This window comes from Mustela lutreola, chromosome 1, assembly GCF_030435805.1.
Source record: "Mustela lutreola isolate mMusLut2 chromosome 1, mMusLut2.pri, whole genome shotgun sequence".
Lineage (NCBI taxonomy): Eukaryota > Metazoa > Chordata > Mammalia > Carnivora > Mustelidae > Mustela > Mustela lutreola.
In genome coordinates, this window is record NC_081290.1 from 228,902,184 (window position 1) to 228,920,955 (window position 18,772).

At 56.1% G+C, this 18,772-nt stretch overlaps 1 protein-coding gene across 3 annotated transcripts; it reads right to left on the reverse strand.

Annotated features, from left to right (window-relative positions):
• Window positions 1-345: 345 nt before the first annotated feature.
• On the reverse strand, window positions 346-14,243 carry TSKU (tsukushi, small leucine rich proteoglycan). 3 transcript variants are annotated; one of them, XM_059188349.1, is made up of 2 exons: window positions 14,125-14,243; window positions 346-2,865 (listed from the first exon to the last, which is right to left on the reverse strand). In XM_059188349.1, exon 2 carries the CDS (start codon window positions 2,855-2,857, stop codon window positions 1,796-1,798), a length of 1,062 nt encoding a protein of 353 aa, XP_059044332.1. In that variant the 5' UTR covers window positions 2,858-2,865; window positions 14,125-14,243; the 3' UTR covers window positions 346-1,795. The 3 variants fall into 3 exon arrangements, with proteins under 3 accessions (XP_059044332.1, XP_059044350.1, XP_059044342.1); XM_059188367.1 differs by lacking the exon at window positions 14,125-14,243 and adding an exon at window positions 13,938-14,084; XM_059188359.1 differs by lacking the exon at window positions 14,125-14,243 and adding an exon at window positions 5,110-5,134.
• Window positions 14,244-18,772: the final 4,529 nt, after the last annotated feature.

Sequence of the window (18,772 nt, forward strand, 5' to 3'; positions counted from 1 at the left end):
GGGAAAGGGGGACCACAGGGAAAGGCTGAGGAGGTGAGGGAGGAACCAAGTTTATTAGAGTGGGAAGGAGTTGAGCGGCGGGGATGACGGAAGGACAAGGCCCCAGAGGAACAGCCTGAGCAAAGGCAAGAGGCGTGCCAGGGCCTGACACATCACGGAGCTGGGGCAGTGAGGAGAGGGGAGATGGCTAGACAGGGTAGCAGCCACAGTGAAAGGAACAGCCCATTCCTGACTGGCTCCCTCATGTCAGCTCACTGTCCCAATCCTGCGAAGCTCCTAGGCTTTTCTGGGAGAACAGGCTGCCCAAGACCTGGCTGTGGATGCAGGTTGAAGGATGGAAAGAGGGACACTTTATAGTGTTTATTCAATCAAGGACCAGTTAGGTGCAGGGTGGGGCTGGTGGGGGAGGACAGAGCTCTCATTGTTCTGTGGGCATCTCTGTGGGACCAGCCCCCTGAGGCCCAATGGGCCACATACTCTTGGCTACCACCCAACACCTCCTCCCTCAAAGCATCCCCAGGACACAGTATTACAAAAGTGAATAAATGCAATGCTTTTCTTCTTTTTACAAATGACACATTTCCATCCCCTGCCGGCAGGGGTGGGGAGGTTGGGGGGTTGAAGTGACAGACCATTAAAAAGACAACAACTTTTATAAAATGAAGACTAAGGACAGAGCCCAGGGCTAGGGAGCTCAGACACCACCTGGGGTGGACAGCATGAACTCTGATGGGGGTACCTGCCTCCTGATGGATGGGGGAAACAGGCCATGGGGCTCAGGGTCAGTGGGGGGCTGAATCCGGGAGGCTCCTGGGGGTTTCCGGGAATGCATGGACTCCTTGCTGAGTCCGTTAGAGGTGGTATGCGTCAGGGCTTAATGGATGAATTTCCAGTTGCTGCGGGACCCCATGCCAGAGTGGGACACTGGTAGGGTTGGGACTGGCATGTCTCATGTTTCCAGAGGCTCCACAGAGAGCTGACTGAACCTGTGCCACATGGCTGGTTACAGGGCCCAGAGGCCCACTTCTGAGGCCCTTGCCTGTCCTGGGAATGACAGGGAAAGGGCACACATGGCTGGATGGGGGAGCCCAGGAAGGGGACAGAGGGCATGATTTAGAGAAGACAGAAAAGTGCAAAGGGCCTCGCTGGGAGGCAGGGCTCTGGGGCCAGCCAAGCCTCTGTCGCAGTACCTCTGATTAGCCATGTTCCTTCTCCAGACCTCATCTGTCACCTGAGGAGGTGCACTTGATTTTTTCTCTAGTCCCTTCCATGACTAAGGTTCTACCCAGGGTCCTAGAGGAAAAGAAAAGGATCAGATGGGCCTCATGTGCCCAGAGCAAAGAGGGGGGCTATCTCGTAAAAGCAGCCCATGCCCCTGAGTGACTGAACCGGGGGCCCCAGGGGATGCTCAGCCATGGGCCTGACCTCCACCCTGCAGAAGTAGCTCCCTTCCACCCTCCTCCTGTCACGGATCAGGTTGGCCCAGGCCTGAGGGAAGGCACTTTGGTGACAAGTGGGGAAGGACAGCAAGGGACGGCTGTCTGGTTTGGCATCAAAGACCTTCTAGTTATGGTTTGGAGGACAACATGGAAAGAGGGACCAGACTTTGCTTCTGGGTGCTGGGCCCAACTCCAAAGCCTCTCCCTCGGCCCACAGCTCTCTTCCGATGCTGCTGCCCCAGAGGCCGGCAGGGTCCCCCCACTCCCTGGCATTGGCACACAAAATTATAAGTTACCCAGGACCCTAGGGAGCCCAGAGCGGCAGTCTGTTGTGTGTCCCCAGGCAACGCCATTTGTCACAAAGCGTCGGGGCCCTTAGCAGCCGGTTCCTGGGTGTCTATGCAGTGCAGGGCCACCTTGGGGCTGGAGCCTGGCTGCCGGGGGTAGGCGCCCTCGCGCACCAGCCGCCGGCATCGCATGGCCTGGCCCACGCTGATGCTCTGCAGGGCGGGCAGGTGGAGTAGCAGCGGCTCCGGCAGAGGCACCAAGCCCGTGCCCGACAGGTCCAGCTCCTGCAGGGAGCCCAGGCCCGAGAAGACCTCAGCTCCCGCCCATGTGAGCTTCGGGTTGCCCGACAGGTCCAAGACCTGCAAACTCTGCAGCTCCTGGAAGCCATAGGGTGCCAGCTGCGGGAGACCCTGTAGGCTGCCCAGTGACAGGTGCGTCAGGCCTGCCAGCCCCCGGAAGGCGCCTGGGCCAACAACAGCCAGTGGGTTCCCATCCAGGCTCAGGTAGCGGAGGGGCAGGTCCCGGAGGTCTGGAACGGTGCGGAGCCGGTTCCAGGCCAGGTTCAGGCTCTGGATGGTGGGCGCGGGAGGGCCGGCCCCTGCAGAGTGGGGTGTCAGGCGGTGGAGGAGGTTGTGCGAGAGGTCCACATGCAGCGCCCGGCCCTGACTGTGGGTCGTGAAGGCGGACACTGAGACCTCCCGGAGCCGGTTGTGGCTGAGATTCACGTCGCTCAGGGGTGAGCTGGTGAAGCTCTCTGTTGGCAGGGCTGCCAAGCCATTGTGGCTGATGTCAAGCGATTCCAGGTAGCGAAGGCGGGAGAAGGCAGTGGGCGAGATGCTGGTGAGCAGGTTGTGGCTGAGGTCCAGACCTGCCAGAGTGGTGTAGCCTGGCCCGGCCAGCACCGACTCATTCACAGTTTCCAGTCGGTTGGAGGACAGGTCCAGGTGGGCTGTGTCCAGGGGGATGGGCACGGGCATGATGTGGGGGCCCAGGCCACTGCAATCCACGTGGGTCAGGCTGAAGCTGTCGAAGAGGCCAAAGGTCTCCACGTCGCATTGGCATCCAGGGAAGCACGGCCGGGTTGTTTGGGCCCCGCTCACAGCTAGCAACAGCAGCAGGGGCCACGGCATGGTGGGGGCTGGAAAGAGAGCCACAGGTGAGGGATGGCAGCAGGCTTCCCATACCAGACGGTTCTCGCCCAACCACGGAAGCCATAAGCCAGTGTATCTAGGCATGGCTGACCACTGCCACCACCAGTTCTGTCCTCCCAGAATGCTTCCCCCAAACGCTCTTCCTCATACAGTTCCTGGTCCCCACTCCTCTTTGGCCTCGGTCTCTCCATCTGTACAGAGAAGGGGTTAGGCCAGATCGCTGGAGCAGTGGAACACTTTCTTTAAAAAAGATTGGCAGGTAAAAGCAGCCAAGCTCTGGCTGACGTGAGGGTGGGGCCTTGGAACCTTCCAGGCCTGCTTACCACCCTGCTGGAAACCTCCTGAACTGGATGGGTCTTTGGCTGGCCTCTCCAGCTCTGATGGGCTAGGGTGCTCCATCCACCTCTGTTGAGCCAGTGCTGGGGGCCATGCTATCTGCTCCCCTGACATGGTCCCCCTTAACCCTCACAGTGACACCAACTAAGATGTAGAAGGTTTGGAAAATCATGCTCGGCCACATGTATGGGGCGGGGGTGGGGGTGAGGGTGGGGAAGGACCTGGATGGAGTTCAGAGGAAGCATGACTCACTGTCGTGGTTTGGCCATGTCTGAGACCCACACTCCATCCCCCGAGACTGAAGTCTTTCCCTGCAAGGGGACCTGCAATATCCATCCCCACCCTACCCCTTCTGTGGGTACAATAGCCGAGTTCCTAGTCCCAAGTCCCCTCCTTGGCCTGTCCTCCAGAGGCAGAATCCTTATTCCCACTTGGGACCCTGTGTCTCAACTTCAGATGGGCTCTGGGGACACCCATCCCAAGCCCCTTCCCCCTTGCCCTATCCCTCCCCACATCTAATACAGCTTGCCCTTCCTTTAACCCAGGGAGGGCAGCTAGGCTGGTTCCTTCATTATCCAGATGAAGAACTAGAGGCTCAGAGAGGACCCGGGTTTTTTCCCAAACTAGTGAAAGCAGGGCAAGATTAGAACCCAGGCCTTCCCAGTTCTAGTTCCCTCTTTTCATCTGCTTCCCCCAGCAGGGCTTGTGAGGTGGACAGCAGAGACATGCCCAAGAGGGGTTTTTTTCCCCTGACACATGCCGTGCCTCAGTTTCCCTCCCTGTACAATCATAACAGTAGCTGTCAGCCATGCCAGGCACTCCACGTAGGCTGTCACACTCATTCCTCACACCCACACACACCTGTGTGACCCGAGTCGGAGTTCACACCTACTGCAGCTCTGTGGACAGAGGTGCCAAGGGAGGGGCTTGCAGGGGGCTGAGAGAGGGTTGAGTAGGGAAGGCCTCTCACTGCCCAGTCTGGTGTTACCCCCTCTTGCCACATAGCGGCCACTCTGCCTGGGGGGACAGAAGGCACCCAGGGTCACCCCAGCAGGTCTCTTCTCCTGGGGTGGCCCTGCCCTGCCCCACTGCCCAATCTCCCCCACAAACCCTCCTACTGGCCCTCAAGGTGGGGTGGGTGGGGAGGAGCTGCGGGATAGCATTACCAGCCACACATGAAACTGAAGGGGGCAGCCATCCGATCCGCACTCTGGCTCGGGCAGAGACGTTGAGAAGTGGGGCTCTTCTGTCTCCCCCTATGTGGGCCTCCTCTCTCCCCACCCCTTTCTTTTGTAGAGTCCAATTTGAGGATTAAACACGGCCCAGGTGCATCCTGGGCTTGGTCCCAACTGAGGCGGGACAGAGTGTTCCAATGTCTGGGACCAAAAGGAAAATATTGAGTTGCTCTAGGCCCCCTTTGTTCTGCTGGGTTAGCTTCTCACCCCAGGGGTTCATTACCACTCAGAGCCCCACCTTCCCTGCCAAGCTGATCTGCCCATACGCACCCTTCCTGGGGTTTAAACAACCCCCCCACCCCCCACCCCAGGCCCCTGCGGTTACCCTCTGGTTCCCAAAGGTGATTATACAATGTGCCTATTAAATGCCAGATGGCCCCTCATGAGCTCCTGCTTATGTAACCCGCAGCCTGAACACAGCCCAAACCCTCTCCCCAGAGCAGGGGCCTCTCACGGCGCTCCCCAGGCCTCCGCCTCTCCTCCTCACCGCAAGGCGGTCATCCCCGCCCTGCCCTCTTCACAGGAGGTGATTCAACTCAACTCCCACCGAAGTGCAATGCAAACTGGGAAGGGCTGGGCACAAAGGCAAGGTGGTCATTACCAGCTGCTGGAGGCAGGACAGCTGACGTAAAGGGAGCAAGAGCACAGACCAAGACCTACCTGTGTAACTGCACTTGTGGGTGCTCCCTCAGCACCCCAGACAAGGTCCTCCCCAGCCCTGCGCAGCGGCCGCCTCTGCCGGGGGCCCAGTTCTGTGCTAGGCCTGGACATTCCCAGTGGCAAGTGCTGACGGGGGCAGTCTGAGCCGGTCCCCAAGACGGGCCAGTGCTGGACTGGCATTTGCTCCCACATCTGCGGTCACAACAGAAGGTCAGCCATCTTGGATCCATTTTAGAGGACATGGAGGATGAGAACTGAACTCTGGCCTTGGTAATCTCCAAACTGGTTCGGTTTAAGTGGAACACGCACTTCTGTACTTCGCTGGGAAAGGAGGAGGGCAGCGGCCAGAGTGCTCAGGCCAGGCTCCACGGTCTTTAATACTCAGTGGCCCTGGGCTTTCATGAGCTCACAGCAGAGCCCAGAGGCCTCTCTGGGGTGTCCCAGGCAGTGGAGAGAAAGGAGAAGCCCCCGAGATGCCTTTGCCTTAAGACTTTGGAGGTGTGGGCTGGTGTCTAAGAGTCCATGACCCTGTCCTGCTCAGAGGAGATCCCCTCTGGGGTAACGTAAGGAGGGGTGACTTTGCACACGAGTGTCTCAGAGATGCTAGGGCCTGGCACTGTGGCTCCAAGCCCTTAGCAAAAGCCTCAGGAGCCAAGGGGAAGGCAGAACTTTCTCAGAGGGGAGACTGAGGGAAAATAAGGAATATTCTGGCCAGGGGCGTGGGCTGTTTATAGTTTACAAAAGGCCTTTTTGCTCTTTAGATGCTGCGAGGGCCGCAGAATGGGGTGTGCCACCCTACCCTGGAGTGATAAGGAGCCTGTGACCCATCGTGCAGTGACTTGTCCACAGCACCCCCGTGAGGTGATGGTGGCCCATATTCAGCCTCCTGTCTTCTGATTCCAGGCTAGGGCTTCCCAGCCCACTCAGGATGGCTGGTGAAGTCTCCTAGGGACCTTACAGAGGCCACAGAAATCATGCTCAAAAAAGTCTGTGGCTTCACAGAGGGGGCCGATGCCATAATGCTAGGTATCATAAGGATAGACTGCATGTCTAGGAAAATCTTAACTATGCACTAAAAACAAAAACAAAAACAAACACAACCAACCCAAATCCTAATTTTGGAAGTCCAGAAGAAAATATATCCATGCCACAGTAGTTTTTCATTAGGTGGTAGAACTTAAAGCAATTTCAACACGTTTTAGTCTCCTTTTCTCCCCCTATTTCCTCTCTTACAGGAGAAATATACATGAAACACACTGATAAACACACTAACAGAGCCTCCTAAAAGACCATGGCCACCTCTGCATTCTCTGATCTTGGCTAGCCACAATCTCTGAGCCTTACTCTCCCCATCTGTAAAATGGACATGTGAATAGCCAGCTCACAGGACTGTGGAAGACATGAACTAGAATGGTGTCAGTGAGGCCCCTGGCAGGCTTCCTAGCACATTGGAAGACTGCAGTGTGGGCTACCCTGTCTTTCCCCACAAGACAGGGAGCAGGTGGGTGGGGGCCAGCAGGCGGGCCTGACCCATCTCTCTTCCTCCTTCCTTCAGCACATGCATGAAACATGTCCAAGCTCTTATCAGCACCCCCTGGAAGAGCAGTTCTTTTCTGGGAGGCATGCTGTTTCTCCACAGGGCTGCTGGATGGAAGAAGGGATGAATAATGTTGAGTTCATTGAGTTTCCTTAACAGAAACCACCAGCCTCCACTTTGTGGAGAGGAAAGGCCTTCACAGAGAGCCAGAAACCTTGGACACTGACTTGCAGTGTGAACCGGGCAAGTCACTTTACCTCTTCAGACTGGTTCCTTAGACTATGAATCTGGGATGGTAATGATGGTCCCATGGACCTCAGAGGGGACAGGTTCAGTGAAGATGAGACTGGGAAGCAGAATATTCCCATAGAGAAATGAGGGCCCAGGGGGTGGAGGCCACATGATGGAAAGATGGTACCTTTCCAGCCGACCTACAGCCATATCCACTATGGAGGTCACCGCTCAATCCCGGCACTGCAGCCTGGGGGTACCTGCACAGGGCCCCAGAGCTTTTCCTGACATGGTGCTCTGGGAGGCCTCTACCTACTGGTGAGCATTGGCCCTCCAGATGAGAAGTGTCATTCTGGGATCCATTCCTGGCTCTGAAGGAGCTACAAGTCTGGGAGCTGTTGATGTGCTAACCTGGGCGACCTGTGGAAGTGACTTCCACTCTTAGCCCATCTTCTCACTAAAATGGAGACAACAACCCCTCCCTCAAGGGGTCACTGTGACTACCAGAGACCACAGTGCCAGGACATGACTGATGGGCAGATGATGAGTGCTTGTGCTTCCTCCCTCCGAGGGCCCTCCCCCATCCTCTTCACCTCTCTTTGGGGGCTGAAGGGGAGGCAACAGGATGACCGTGCATGGTGACAATACAGACCCTGGAGGACAGCCAGGAGCTCCGGCCTGGTCTGCTCACTCTTGTGGAGGAGTCCCCTCTCCTCCTTGAGCCTCAGTTCCTGTGGCTTCACAGTGAGAGGTACAGCCCAGCAGCCCCAGCATCTCGGGAGGTCATCATGTACCAGAGGCATTTACTAAATCTCTACGAAGTGCAGGACACTGAGCAAGACCATGAGAGGTGCATGCTGGGTGGAAGTGGGGGGAACCAGGTCCCTGTCCTCACAAGGCTTACAGACCAGCAGCGGAGACAGGAGAACAAGTCGGAACAAGATCGCTACCATCTGTCCTGCACCCAGGAAAACAGGATTCTCGTGCCCAGTGTGCTGCTAGCTGTGTGACCTTCATGGTTTTTTCTTTCTTTCTTTGAGCCTCAGTTTTCCCATCTGTGTAAAACAGTACAGACTCTGCCTCCCTCTGGGACCTGTGACCGACCCTGGGAAGAAAGGGAAAGGCAGACAGGTGGACCCCATTGAAAGCAATGGAGGGAAAGGATCTTTGGCCCAAGATGCATCACTTCTTTTCCAAACCCTGACCTGCAGATAAAAGACACTGGTCAGCCAGCCTACAGAACACAAGGGCTTAGAAACTACCCACCTTGGGCTGGGGGTACACAGCATAATGTCCTCTGGGCAAGGCCACTGTGCCTCTAAGGAAAGTTGGCCATGGCCCTGTGAGGTCAGACGACAAAGCTGTGTGACTATTTACTAACAGACTCCAGGCAGCTCTCTCTACTGTGACAGCGAGGGCCTGCTCAGACAGCCCCCAGGACAGGTGTGGCCACATCACTCCCCTTCCCCAAACCCTCCCACCTCTCCTTTTGCCTACAGATATCAAGTTCACCCTGGCACGGAGGCACGCTGTCCCCACAGTCTCCCCTCCCCCAGCTGAGTCCCCATCTTGATCTGAACCTACAGTGAGGAGCTCTGAACCACTCTTGGCCCTTGCACAGCTCTTCCTCAAACTTGGATACTTCAGGGTGGGAAAGTGGAAAGTCCCCCAGAGATCCTGGGTAACTGGTAATGATGACAAGGAAATGGCAAAGCAGGGCCCAGGACCCGGTACCTGACTGTGGCCAGCGGCCCCCGCATCCACCTGGCCTGTTGTGGCCCTGCCTGCGGAACAAAGCCTGTTCTGTCCACTCGGGCCCCAGAGTCACATCCCCCAGCCGGGGCCTCTCCCGCCATCCGTGTGCCTCCCTAGGGTGCACACTACATTCTCTCCTGTGATTATCTGCCTGGCTCCTGACTTCAAGCATGGGTGGCTTGGGGCAGCAACTCGCCTTCTTCACCTGTTCGTCCCTTCCCCCTCCTGGGGTTGGAGCCAGGCCTGGAGGCCACGGCAGACACTGTCGGGGGGGAGGAACAGGCCAGCAATTCAGGCTCAACCGCTGGAGTCAGACCCAGGTGTAAGGCCAGCCCCGTGCCTGTGTGCCTTGGGCAAGTATCAACCTTGTTGGGTCTCAGTGTCTTCAATAGGAATGAAGACAGAAGACAGTTAGTCAAAGCATTATGGGAGAGTGTGGGAAACACATCTGTCACATCCTAAGAGCTCCATGCTTGGTAGTCGATGATGGCGATAATTTATGAAGCTTCCAAAAGGCAATGACCATGTTACTCCATCCAAGGACCCAGTGCAGCGCCAGGCACCCAGCAGGTCTGTGACTGCTTGTACTAACATTCTCTGGACAGTGTGCTGGCCCCGGCTGGCCCCGGCTGGCCAGGCTCCAAACTCCTTCCTCCTTCTCTGAAACTGATCCAGAGCTTAGGGTTCCGGCTTAGGCCTTCCTGGCTCCAGGTGCCTGCCTCTGGAGCCACACTGCAGCATCTCCGGGCCAAAGATTTGCCAGCTCCTCACCACAACTCCAAGAGGGAGCCCCTGGCACAGGAATGGGGTGGGCGGAAGGCTAGCCTAGACCTGGACAAGGGTCCCAGCACCCACCTGAGACAGGCTGCTCTCTGCCAGGAGCTCTCTTGAGCTAATGTCAGTGAAATCCCCAGGTGGAAATTCCATGGACATCCTGTCCGCCTACCCCCACTTAGTCAGCTCTGGAAACGCAAGGCCGAAAGAATTTTAGGTCCTTGAGGGCTGACTCTCCCAACAGAATCGCTAATGCCACACATCTGTACAAACACATCAGTTTACTCTGCAACTTCTACGTCACTGTCTTGACCATGGACCAAGGACCACAGTCCTTGACCATGAAGGTCACTGTCCCTATTTTGCAGACGAGGCTCTCCTGCTTCAGCTGGGTAGTAGAGGAACCAGGTCTCTCACCCAGATGTCTGAGCTTGAAATCCCTCCTTATGCCGCTGAGACTCAACTTACAAAAGGGCCCGTGAAGGCAATGGCTAGAGCTGGTCATGCTGGACTGTAATTACATTTATCTGTCTGTCCTATGAGCAGGGATGGAGTCAGATGGATTTTTATGTCCTGGCAGAGCACTGGGGCTGGCACAGAGCACTGGACACTGTACTAGGCATTCAGAATACTACCACTGCATGAGAGGACACCTCTCAACCTTTCGGATTTCTCAACTATGATCTGTTTGGTCACCTTGCAAGCTCGGCAAGTTAGATGGCACGTGTCTCTCTTACAGTCACATGAAGAGACCCAGAGAGGTTCAGTGATCTGTCTGGAGTCACACAGCCAGTGAGGATAAGGGCTGGACTCAGGATCCAAATACTCTGTGCCCAGGCTCCTCTATGACATTATCCCTGGTACAGCTGGGCCCAGCAACCTTGCTGGAGGAGGATGATCTACAGGGGAATGGGCAAGGCTCCCAAGACTTTTTTCTGTCCAGCGTGTCTTCTTTCTTCTTTCTGAAGCTTGCCAAGTCCCCTTTGGTGAGAGGCAGCACGTGTAGACTCACAGGGAGGCAGTATGGGGCAGAGGAATGGGTTTTCCAGCCTGGCAGACTGTGCTCCAACCCCACAGTGCAACTCCTGCGAGGGGGCTCGCATGTGCCCTCACCCCTGAGTCAGAGGCTTCCTCTGTAACAAAACAAGGTGAGAATTCTCATATTGCTCCCAGCAGGTCACTGGGAGGATTACACAAAGTAAAATGAAGAAGACTCAGTCCCAGGCCAGGCACGCACTGGTGCTCACAGCAGGTGGGTTTTTGCCCCCTAATGTTCCTGCTTTCAGGGACCAGGAAAGAAAAAGGAGCTGCGACACCAGCAGATCTGAAGGTGAAGCAGGGGCAGAGTTTAAAGAATCCCATCCAGGGCCCAGCCTGGGCTACAAATGCTGACCAGACCTGTCAGGGACTTGGGAAGTGGGTTTGGAAAGGTTGCAGAAGCCGAAGCAGGCTGAAACAGGTGTGTCACCTGTGACAGGAGGACAGAACGAGAATTGGCGGCTATCCCTGGGTAGGTAGGTCCCCATCTTCCCCTCTCTCACCCCCAAGCCAGGCAGAGATCTTGCCCTGCCCAGGTTCAGCTCAGGAGGCCTCCTGGCCTGGACTGCTACAATGGCCTTGTTCCTGGCCTCCTGCCTCCAATTGTCAGCCTTACTGGTCACCGGAGTACAATCCCAACAGAAGACTAGGACCTCACCATTGCTCCCACTTTGTGTGGCAACACACAAAGATGGCTTGCCAGCCCAGAAGCCTATTTTGCCTCTAGGGCCCCACACCTTTGCACAGGTTGTTTCCTCTGATGAAGATGATGAGATGACAGAGATGCCCTCCTTTTCTTTGTCTACCATGCACTGTCCCCCTAGGCTCCTGTGGCCTCTGGGCTGCTTGCTTATAGCAAAGTATGATACACTTTGTGGTCTTGACTGTCTTCGGATCTGTGTCCTGCCCATCTCCTATGTGGGGCCTGGCCACGTGAAAGGGGATAAACCAGATGAATGAAATGTCCTGGACGAAAAGCTTCCCGCTGCTAGTGAGGACAAATCTGGCCCAAGCTTGCAGGAAACATCAGGCTTTGCCAGGTGGTGAAATCAGGTTTAGGACCACAGCTGAAGCTGTCTCTGCCTTCCGTTGTCAGTGCAATGCCCCAGGGGAAGGCATACCACAAACCTCTTCTCATTTTGTTAGCACATGTCATTCCTCATCCTATCTGGCATTCACAACAGATCAGTTAGACAGGAATTACTACTACTCACATCTTAAGGATGAGGAGACTGAGAATCAGAGGTAAAGTTACTTGCCCAAGGTCACAGAGCCAGGAAGAAACAAAGTGGGAGTAAAATCCAAGTTCTTGACTCTAACTCTGCCTGCAGACTGGCCTGCCAGTCTCCAGCATTGCCCTCGAGCCAGAGGAATTTTTCTTGGAATTACCAAGCCCATCCTATTATGCCTGCTTAAACTCTCCAGCAGCTCTCCACCACCTGCAGGTACAAATCCCAGCTCCTAGGCCCAGCATTCAAGGCCCTCATATGGGGTCCCTCCCTTCCCTCCCAGCAGAATTCTGGTCCCCAGCCCACACCAACACATACCTCCAATCTGATAGTCTGCAATGCTGACCACCTCTCTGCTGTTTTCAGAATACACAGCCACAAAGTGCTGTTCCCTCAGTGGAAGACACTTCCTGCCTGCCAGGAACAGTCCCCTGGCCTCCCTCCGCTGCTGCATCCCAGCCTTCCCTTTCCCAGGCTGCAGGGGCTCCAGGCCCACCTCACTTCATCCCTCTCTAACTTCAAAGCCACCTTCCCTTCCCCCCCATTCAATACAGCAAATTACTGCCTGGAGACAGAATGGAGGTGTGCACCTGGGGCCCCTGGGTGGCTCAGTGGGTTAAGCCTCTGCCTTCAGCTCAGATCATGATCTCAGGGTCCAGGGATCCAGCTGGACATCAGGCTCTCTGCTCAGCGGGGAGCCTGCGTCCTCTCTCTCTCTCTCTGCCTCTCTGCCTACTTGTGATCTGTCTGCCAAATAAATTTAAAAAAAAATCTTAAAAAAAAAAATCAAAGTGTTTCCAGTTTCTGGGGTCTCAACCAGTCAGCCACAACAGAAAGGGAGGGGAGTTGTCAACACCTTCCTTTCCAGAAGGGAAACTGAGACACGGAAAGGGGGAAAAAAGCGCCAGCAGTTGCCTCCTTCCTAGGTGAGTGGCTTGTGGCCCTCCTTCACATCTGCAGCATCCCCAAAACTCCGCGTTAAAGACGAGGGTAGGGGATGAGAGGACGGGGAGGGATAGTGTTAGAGCTATCTCTGCGACTCCACATCAAAGGCCCAGCAGGCTCCCACCGCTGAGGACTCCCTCTTGGTCAGACCTAGGCTCCACAAGTCTGGACTAATCTTAAGGGTAGATCGGAGAAGTTCCTGAGTCACCTCCTCCTCCCGGCCAAGTGTGGGCGGCACCGCTCGGTCCGAATTCCGCAGCGCGGGTAATCCCGACTGCACGATCGGCGCCCAGAGGGGAGTTCTCTCGCACCCACCGACGGCAGGGTGACTGCGACCCCGAGAGTCTGAGCAACTCGCCCAGAGCCGTATTGTGGGCTCATAGCTGTCCCACTGGGAACCAGTAGGTGCCGGGATCCCAAAGGCCGTCGCCTCCTCACCTACCAGATCCGAGGGCTGGTCCCCCCACCCGGCGGGGGCGGGACGCTGACGGAGAGCGGATCTCAAAGCGGAGCCGGGGGCTGGGGCCGGCCTCTCGCCAAACAGACACGTCTCTCTCGGTCACATACACTCTCTCCGAGAAGAGCGGGGCTGGCAACACCGGCTGCCATCTCCTCTTCCGTTTCCAGCACACACACACACACACACACACACACCCGGCCGCCGCCGGCCGCCGGAGCCTAGGACTGACCGCTTACTTCTCTTCTCCCAGCTGAGTCGGCTGGGGTGTCCAGCGCGCTCCGCCCAGCCCCGGCCAGGGCGAGTCCCCTAGCGCGGCTGACCCCCCGCCCCGGCTGACCCCCCGCCCCATCTTATCCCACCCCCTCGCCGCTCTAAGGACCCCAGGAGGAGAAAGAGGGGATGGCTGCAACCCCCCCGGCCCCGGCTGACGCGGGAGGAGGGCGGGGGCTGTTGCCGGAGGAACCAGTTGAAAAGTTTGAAGTCAAGTCGGGGGCCCGGGTGGACAGCAGGGGAGCAAGGAGTTGGGTGGTGTCTGGCTCTCAGCGCGCACACACTCCACCGACATCCAACCCAGACACGTCGACAGGCACAGACCACGTACGCGGACACACGACGATGAGCCCACCCACACCCACAACCAAACGCGGGCCCACAAAACGTGGACATAGGCACTAAACAGCCACACAAAGCCACGGACACACAAAGGCGCACGCAGATGCACATCCCCGGACCCAAATCTACAAAGACCCGCAAACGCGGGATGCACGTGTCCGCACAAAGACCCCAGAGGCGCCGGCCCCCGGCCCGCGCCGAGCCTTTGTCTCCTGAAAGCCCTCTCCCCTTGGTACGGGTTCCCTACCCCGGCCGAGCCCCGGGCGCCCCGCAGCCACTGCCGACGCCCTGGATCCAGGAAAAGTTGAGGGGCCCGGGGCCCGCCCCCAGAGTCCAGCGCCGCCTGCCCGCCGGATGGGGAGGTGAGGTTGGGGTCGGGGTTCCGGACCTTTGTCCGCAGCGCGCACTCCCGCTCCGCCGGGACCCACACCCACCTGGAAGCCTGCACCGCAGCCGCCTCGGCGCGCTCACCCAGGCGGCCCAGACGCGGGCCCTCCGGCCGGCGCTTTTCTCGGCTCAGCGCGGCCCGCCCCCCGGCCCCCGCCCGCCGAAGGGAGTCCCCCCACCCGCCCGGCGCCCAGTGGCGGCTCGGGCCCGCCGCCCGACGACCTAGGGAGTGTCGCCAAAGTGCCGGCTTTCCCGGCGCGCGCCCGCCCCCCCCCCCCCCCCGGCTGCCCGCGGAGCCCTAGCCGAGCCCGGGTTCCACCCTAGGGAGCGTCTCAAAAGTGCGCACGCAGCTCCCGCCCACTCCAGTCGGCCTGGCTCCCAGCTTCCTGCAAACGGGATCCCTGCCCCCTCCCCCGGAGCGCCTGAGCAACCTCAGCAGATGGCCGCACGGTCGGGAACATCTGGAGGTCGCAGGAGTGTGTGTGTGTGTGTGTGTGTGTGTGTGTGTGTGTGTGTGTGCATGCGTCCTCGCGCACGAGTGAAAGAGAGAGGGTGGGGGGACGTTGGTAAGAAAGAGATTGGGTGGGTGAGGGTTCCTTCTTCTCCAGCTCATACCCTCGTTTTCTTTAAATGAGTGAAAGAGGTCCAGAGACATTAGTGAGAAGTAGACAAGGAATCTGAAACCGAGAAAGACTGGCTGAAAGACGAACCCGCAGAGGGGAGAGAGAGACAGGCTTAGGCAGAAAAACTAGCAGGAGAGGAGAGGGAAAGCAGCAGACTTATTTTCTCACCGTGGACTTGTGGTTGGATTTCTAAGAAGGGAAACTGCTTGTGTGACTAGGCACCATTTATTCCTCCCTCTGCAGCTCATCCTTTCTTCACTTCTCTCTGTTTCTAAGGTCAGGAAGACAGCCAATAAATAAGTTAATTAATTAATTAATAAATCAAAACTTTTAAAAATGGGGATTGGGAGAGAAATTGCCTGGTGGATGCATTCCCAGTGTGGGGCTGGGGAGAGGGGTGAGTTTGGATTTTCCAGTCTACACACCTGGACAGGGGTTGGGGGCGGGGGGAGAGTTGTCAGGCACCCAGAAGTGGCCCAGGGGTGGAGGGAGGCCTTTGGTCTTGAGCCCTGGACCTCCCAGGAACCCCCCTGCTGTGGAGAGGGCCCCTGGGGGCAGAGATTGGACAATGTTCCCCCTTCAGTGGCCCAGTCTTGCACTCCCAGTCTTTTTGCTTCTTACTTCTGTTTTACTTTTCTTCTTTTTTAATGACAAAAGTTGCTTGGGCTTGTAGTGTATATGTCTGCCCCTCTGCCTGGGAAAGGGGGGAGAGATGGGGAGAAGGAGTGGAGGCCACTACCTCAGCCACTACCTCAGTAAAATTGGATCTGCTACAAGGAGCACAAGTGTTCTTGCAAATCATCCCCTGGGCTCAGTGACTGTGTAGGTCCTGTGGATGGGGCTTACCTGAGCTGAGACCCTGACGGTTAGGGAGGTGAGGGGAGAAAGCTAGAAGCCTGGTCTTATCAGTGTGGGAACCGGAAGAGCTCTCCTCTCTCCTCTGCCTCTGCCCATTGTCCTCCCCCAATTAGAAACCCAGCTGCCAGAACTGGGAGGCCAGAGGGCCAAGCAGCCAGACTTCTCATCAGTCTTTGAAAGAGTACCACAGACTTCTTGCATCCACTCACAGCTGAGTTCATAATAAATGAGCCGCTGAGTTTCAACTCTGCACCCCCTAAACATTCTCTGTGCAGCCTGGTGCCCTCAGGAGGAAGTCCGGCCCTTCCCAGGCCTTTCACCCTGCCTGGGGGAGGAGACCCCAAAAAAAGCATTTGGTGCGGGCCCTGAGCTTGGCCGGAGTTTGGGTTCCAGCCCTGCCACTTCCCAGCTTTGGGTAATCTTAGGCAAGTCACCTATCCTCTCTGAGGTTCTGCCACCTCCAAAGAGACTGTCATGAGAAGTAAACACAGTAAGTTAGCAAAGAGATAAAACTTCTCACAAGAAGCGCCACCCTGCAGTGTTCATTGCCATTATTATCCTTAGATCTCTCCCAGAAAGGATGATGTAGAGGCTGGAAAGCCCAGCAGGCTTGGGAGGGGAGGGGACCACGGGGAAGGGGAATGGCCATCTGACTCTCTGGCCCCCTTCCCTATGGGGGAGGGGGATTTCTTTCAGAGCAATCCCCCTGGGGCCTAGCCTGGAGACTTTCATCCTCCCCTCCCTTGATGTGGATGGAGTTGCAGAGTGAGGCTCCTGCTGGGCAGTGGAGAAATGGAGATAAATACTCAATCAACTCCCAGGGAACTCAGAGGGGGGGGGGGGGGATGGGGGGGTGCTAACTTCCACTGCCCTTTGTATGGGGGGGGCGGTGTCTAGCCAGCTGGGCTGGAGGATCCAGGCTCCCCCAAAGGGCTTCTCAACTAACATAACACATATATAACATAAACATGAGGACCAGCCCTTCACACCCTGGTTGGGGGCTGCACACAATTTGCGGTTCCCGAGTCCTACTGCCTACATCATTTCTCTGATCTTCCCTAACTTGGGCTTTGGATAGCCCAGTGTCCTTCAGCCCTACTCACCTCCCTTGTCTGCTATCTACACTACAGCAAGAATAACCTTCCTAAACTGCAAATCTGCAAAACTGATCATGACACATGTCTACTTAAAGCCTTTCAGAGGCAAAAGCCAAACTCCTTGGCTTGGCATTCAAGGCCCATGGATACGTACCCCCCCCCCCTTACCTCTACCTCTTCAGTCTCATTTCTGGCCACCCCCTCTTTACACATTCAAAGCTATAACCCTGTAGTCACCTGGAACTGGGGAAGGGAGATGGGTGGGGAACATCTCTACATTCTTCAAGTCTCTGTCCAGATTCCCCTCTGGCAGGAAACCGTCCGCCTGTTGAAGTTGGTCCTTCATTCTATTACGTTACCACTCTCTTTGTACATAGGCACTATGACTTTCCCATTCTCTTCACCCTCCTGTGGTCATCTTGACCATTATCACATGCCAGGGACTGTGCTGGATACTTCAAATGTCATTACATCATTGAATCCCTGATTGATAGTGGTGAGGCTCAGAGAAGGCAAGAGATCTGTCCAATGTCACACAACCTGTTTTCTGCAGAGCTAGAACAATAGTTAGGGCACCAGTGCTCCTGTACAATCCACCCAAAAGCAAAATGTGGTATCATAAGAGAGACCTCGGGACCAAAGTGTTGCAGATGCAAACCATTGCTCTATCCTCATCTGCTGATGGACTTTGGGCTAGTCCCTTCCTTCCCCTGAGGCTCAGTTTCCTTACTTGTAAAATGGGAATAAATAAGAAGCCCTACCTCACAGAGATGTAGCAAGGATCAAATGAATTAACAGAGATGCAAAAATGTTGTACCATATGCTGAAGGATGCTGTGTGCCTTTTTTTTTTTTTTTTTTAAGATTTCATTTCTTTATTTGAGAGAGAGACAGTGAGAGAGAGCATGAGAGGGGAGAAGGTCAGAGGGAGAAGCAGACTCCCCAGGGAGCTGGGAGCCTGATGCAGTACTCCATCCCGAGACTCCAGGATCATGATCCCAGCCGAAGGCAGTTGCTTAACTGAGGCACCCAGGCGACCTGGTGATTTCCTCGACCAGTCCTACTACAACTGAGTTCTTTTTTCTCAGGACTCTCCAGACTGGAGGTCACAGACTGGAGGTCAAAGGCACCAGTTGTCTCCTTGGTTGCCTGCTCATTTCCTATGTTTTGGGAAAGCTAAAAGGTCTTTTTCTCTCCCTTATCACAGCTTTCAAGCCCTGACCAGAAAATCGCCAAATCCAGTGTATTTCCATGAACCTCCCGAATCTCTAACTATTTTTCTTGCTGAATTTTCTTCTTTCCAGCTGTCAGAAGCAGGTAGATCTAAAGTTAACGGAGCCTTGGGACCACGTGAGGCAGTAATAGAAAAGAAGAGCTGGAAAGCAAAGACTGCCTGTCCAAGCCCCTTTCTGAGTCCACAGGGCTGAGCTGGCTTGTGCTCTGCTGTGTTTATAAAAGCTCACGTGGTGATTCTGATGTCAGTACGGGGACTAGGGGACACGGCCGAACTCCTCAGGGTTTGCGAAGTCCTTCCACACGTGGTTTCTTTTTGGGCCTCTGAGCACACTTTTTAGGTCATCTCTTATTTCCATTTTACAGATGGGGAAACTGAGCCTCAGAAGGGACCCATCCAGCGGCACACAGCTAGGACTTACAACCGTCTCTTACACAGCTCCAGCCTGTCCTCGGCGGGGCAGAATTCTGTGCCTGACCTTTGCCGGTGTCTCAGCCGTCTCTGTGGGATGAACACTCTTCTCCTGCCAAATCAAATGCTTCCCTAAATATTTCTCTCCCACTCTCCCACCTCCGTGCTTTTTCCCCTGCCTGGAATGACTTTCTCAGTTCAGTCTGCCAGCTGCAGTCCTTGTGTCTTCCAAGCCGAGCTGCCTCCTCCACAAAGACATTTTCATTTCCCCCAGTTTCTCTTCCTTTGAGCCTGGAAGCCCTTGGTCCAGCCTTCGGTGCTGCCCCCTCTCCAGCCCCGCCCCCTGCTGCCACTGCACGCCCCAGCATCCCTAGTGTCAGAGTTCCCTGCAGGTTCTGGCCATTCCTCACTGCCTCCCTGTCTCCGTTCCTGCTCTGCCCCCCTACAGAAGTGCCCTTCACTCCATCCTATCT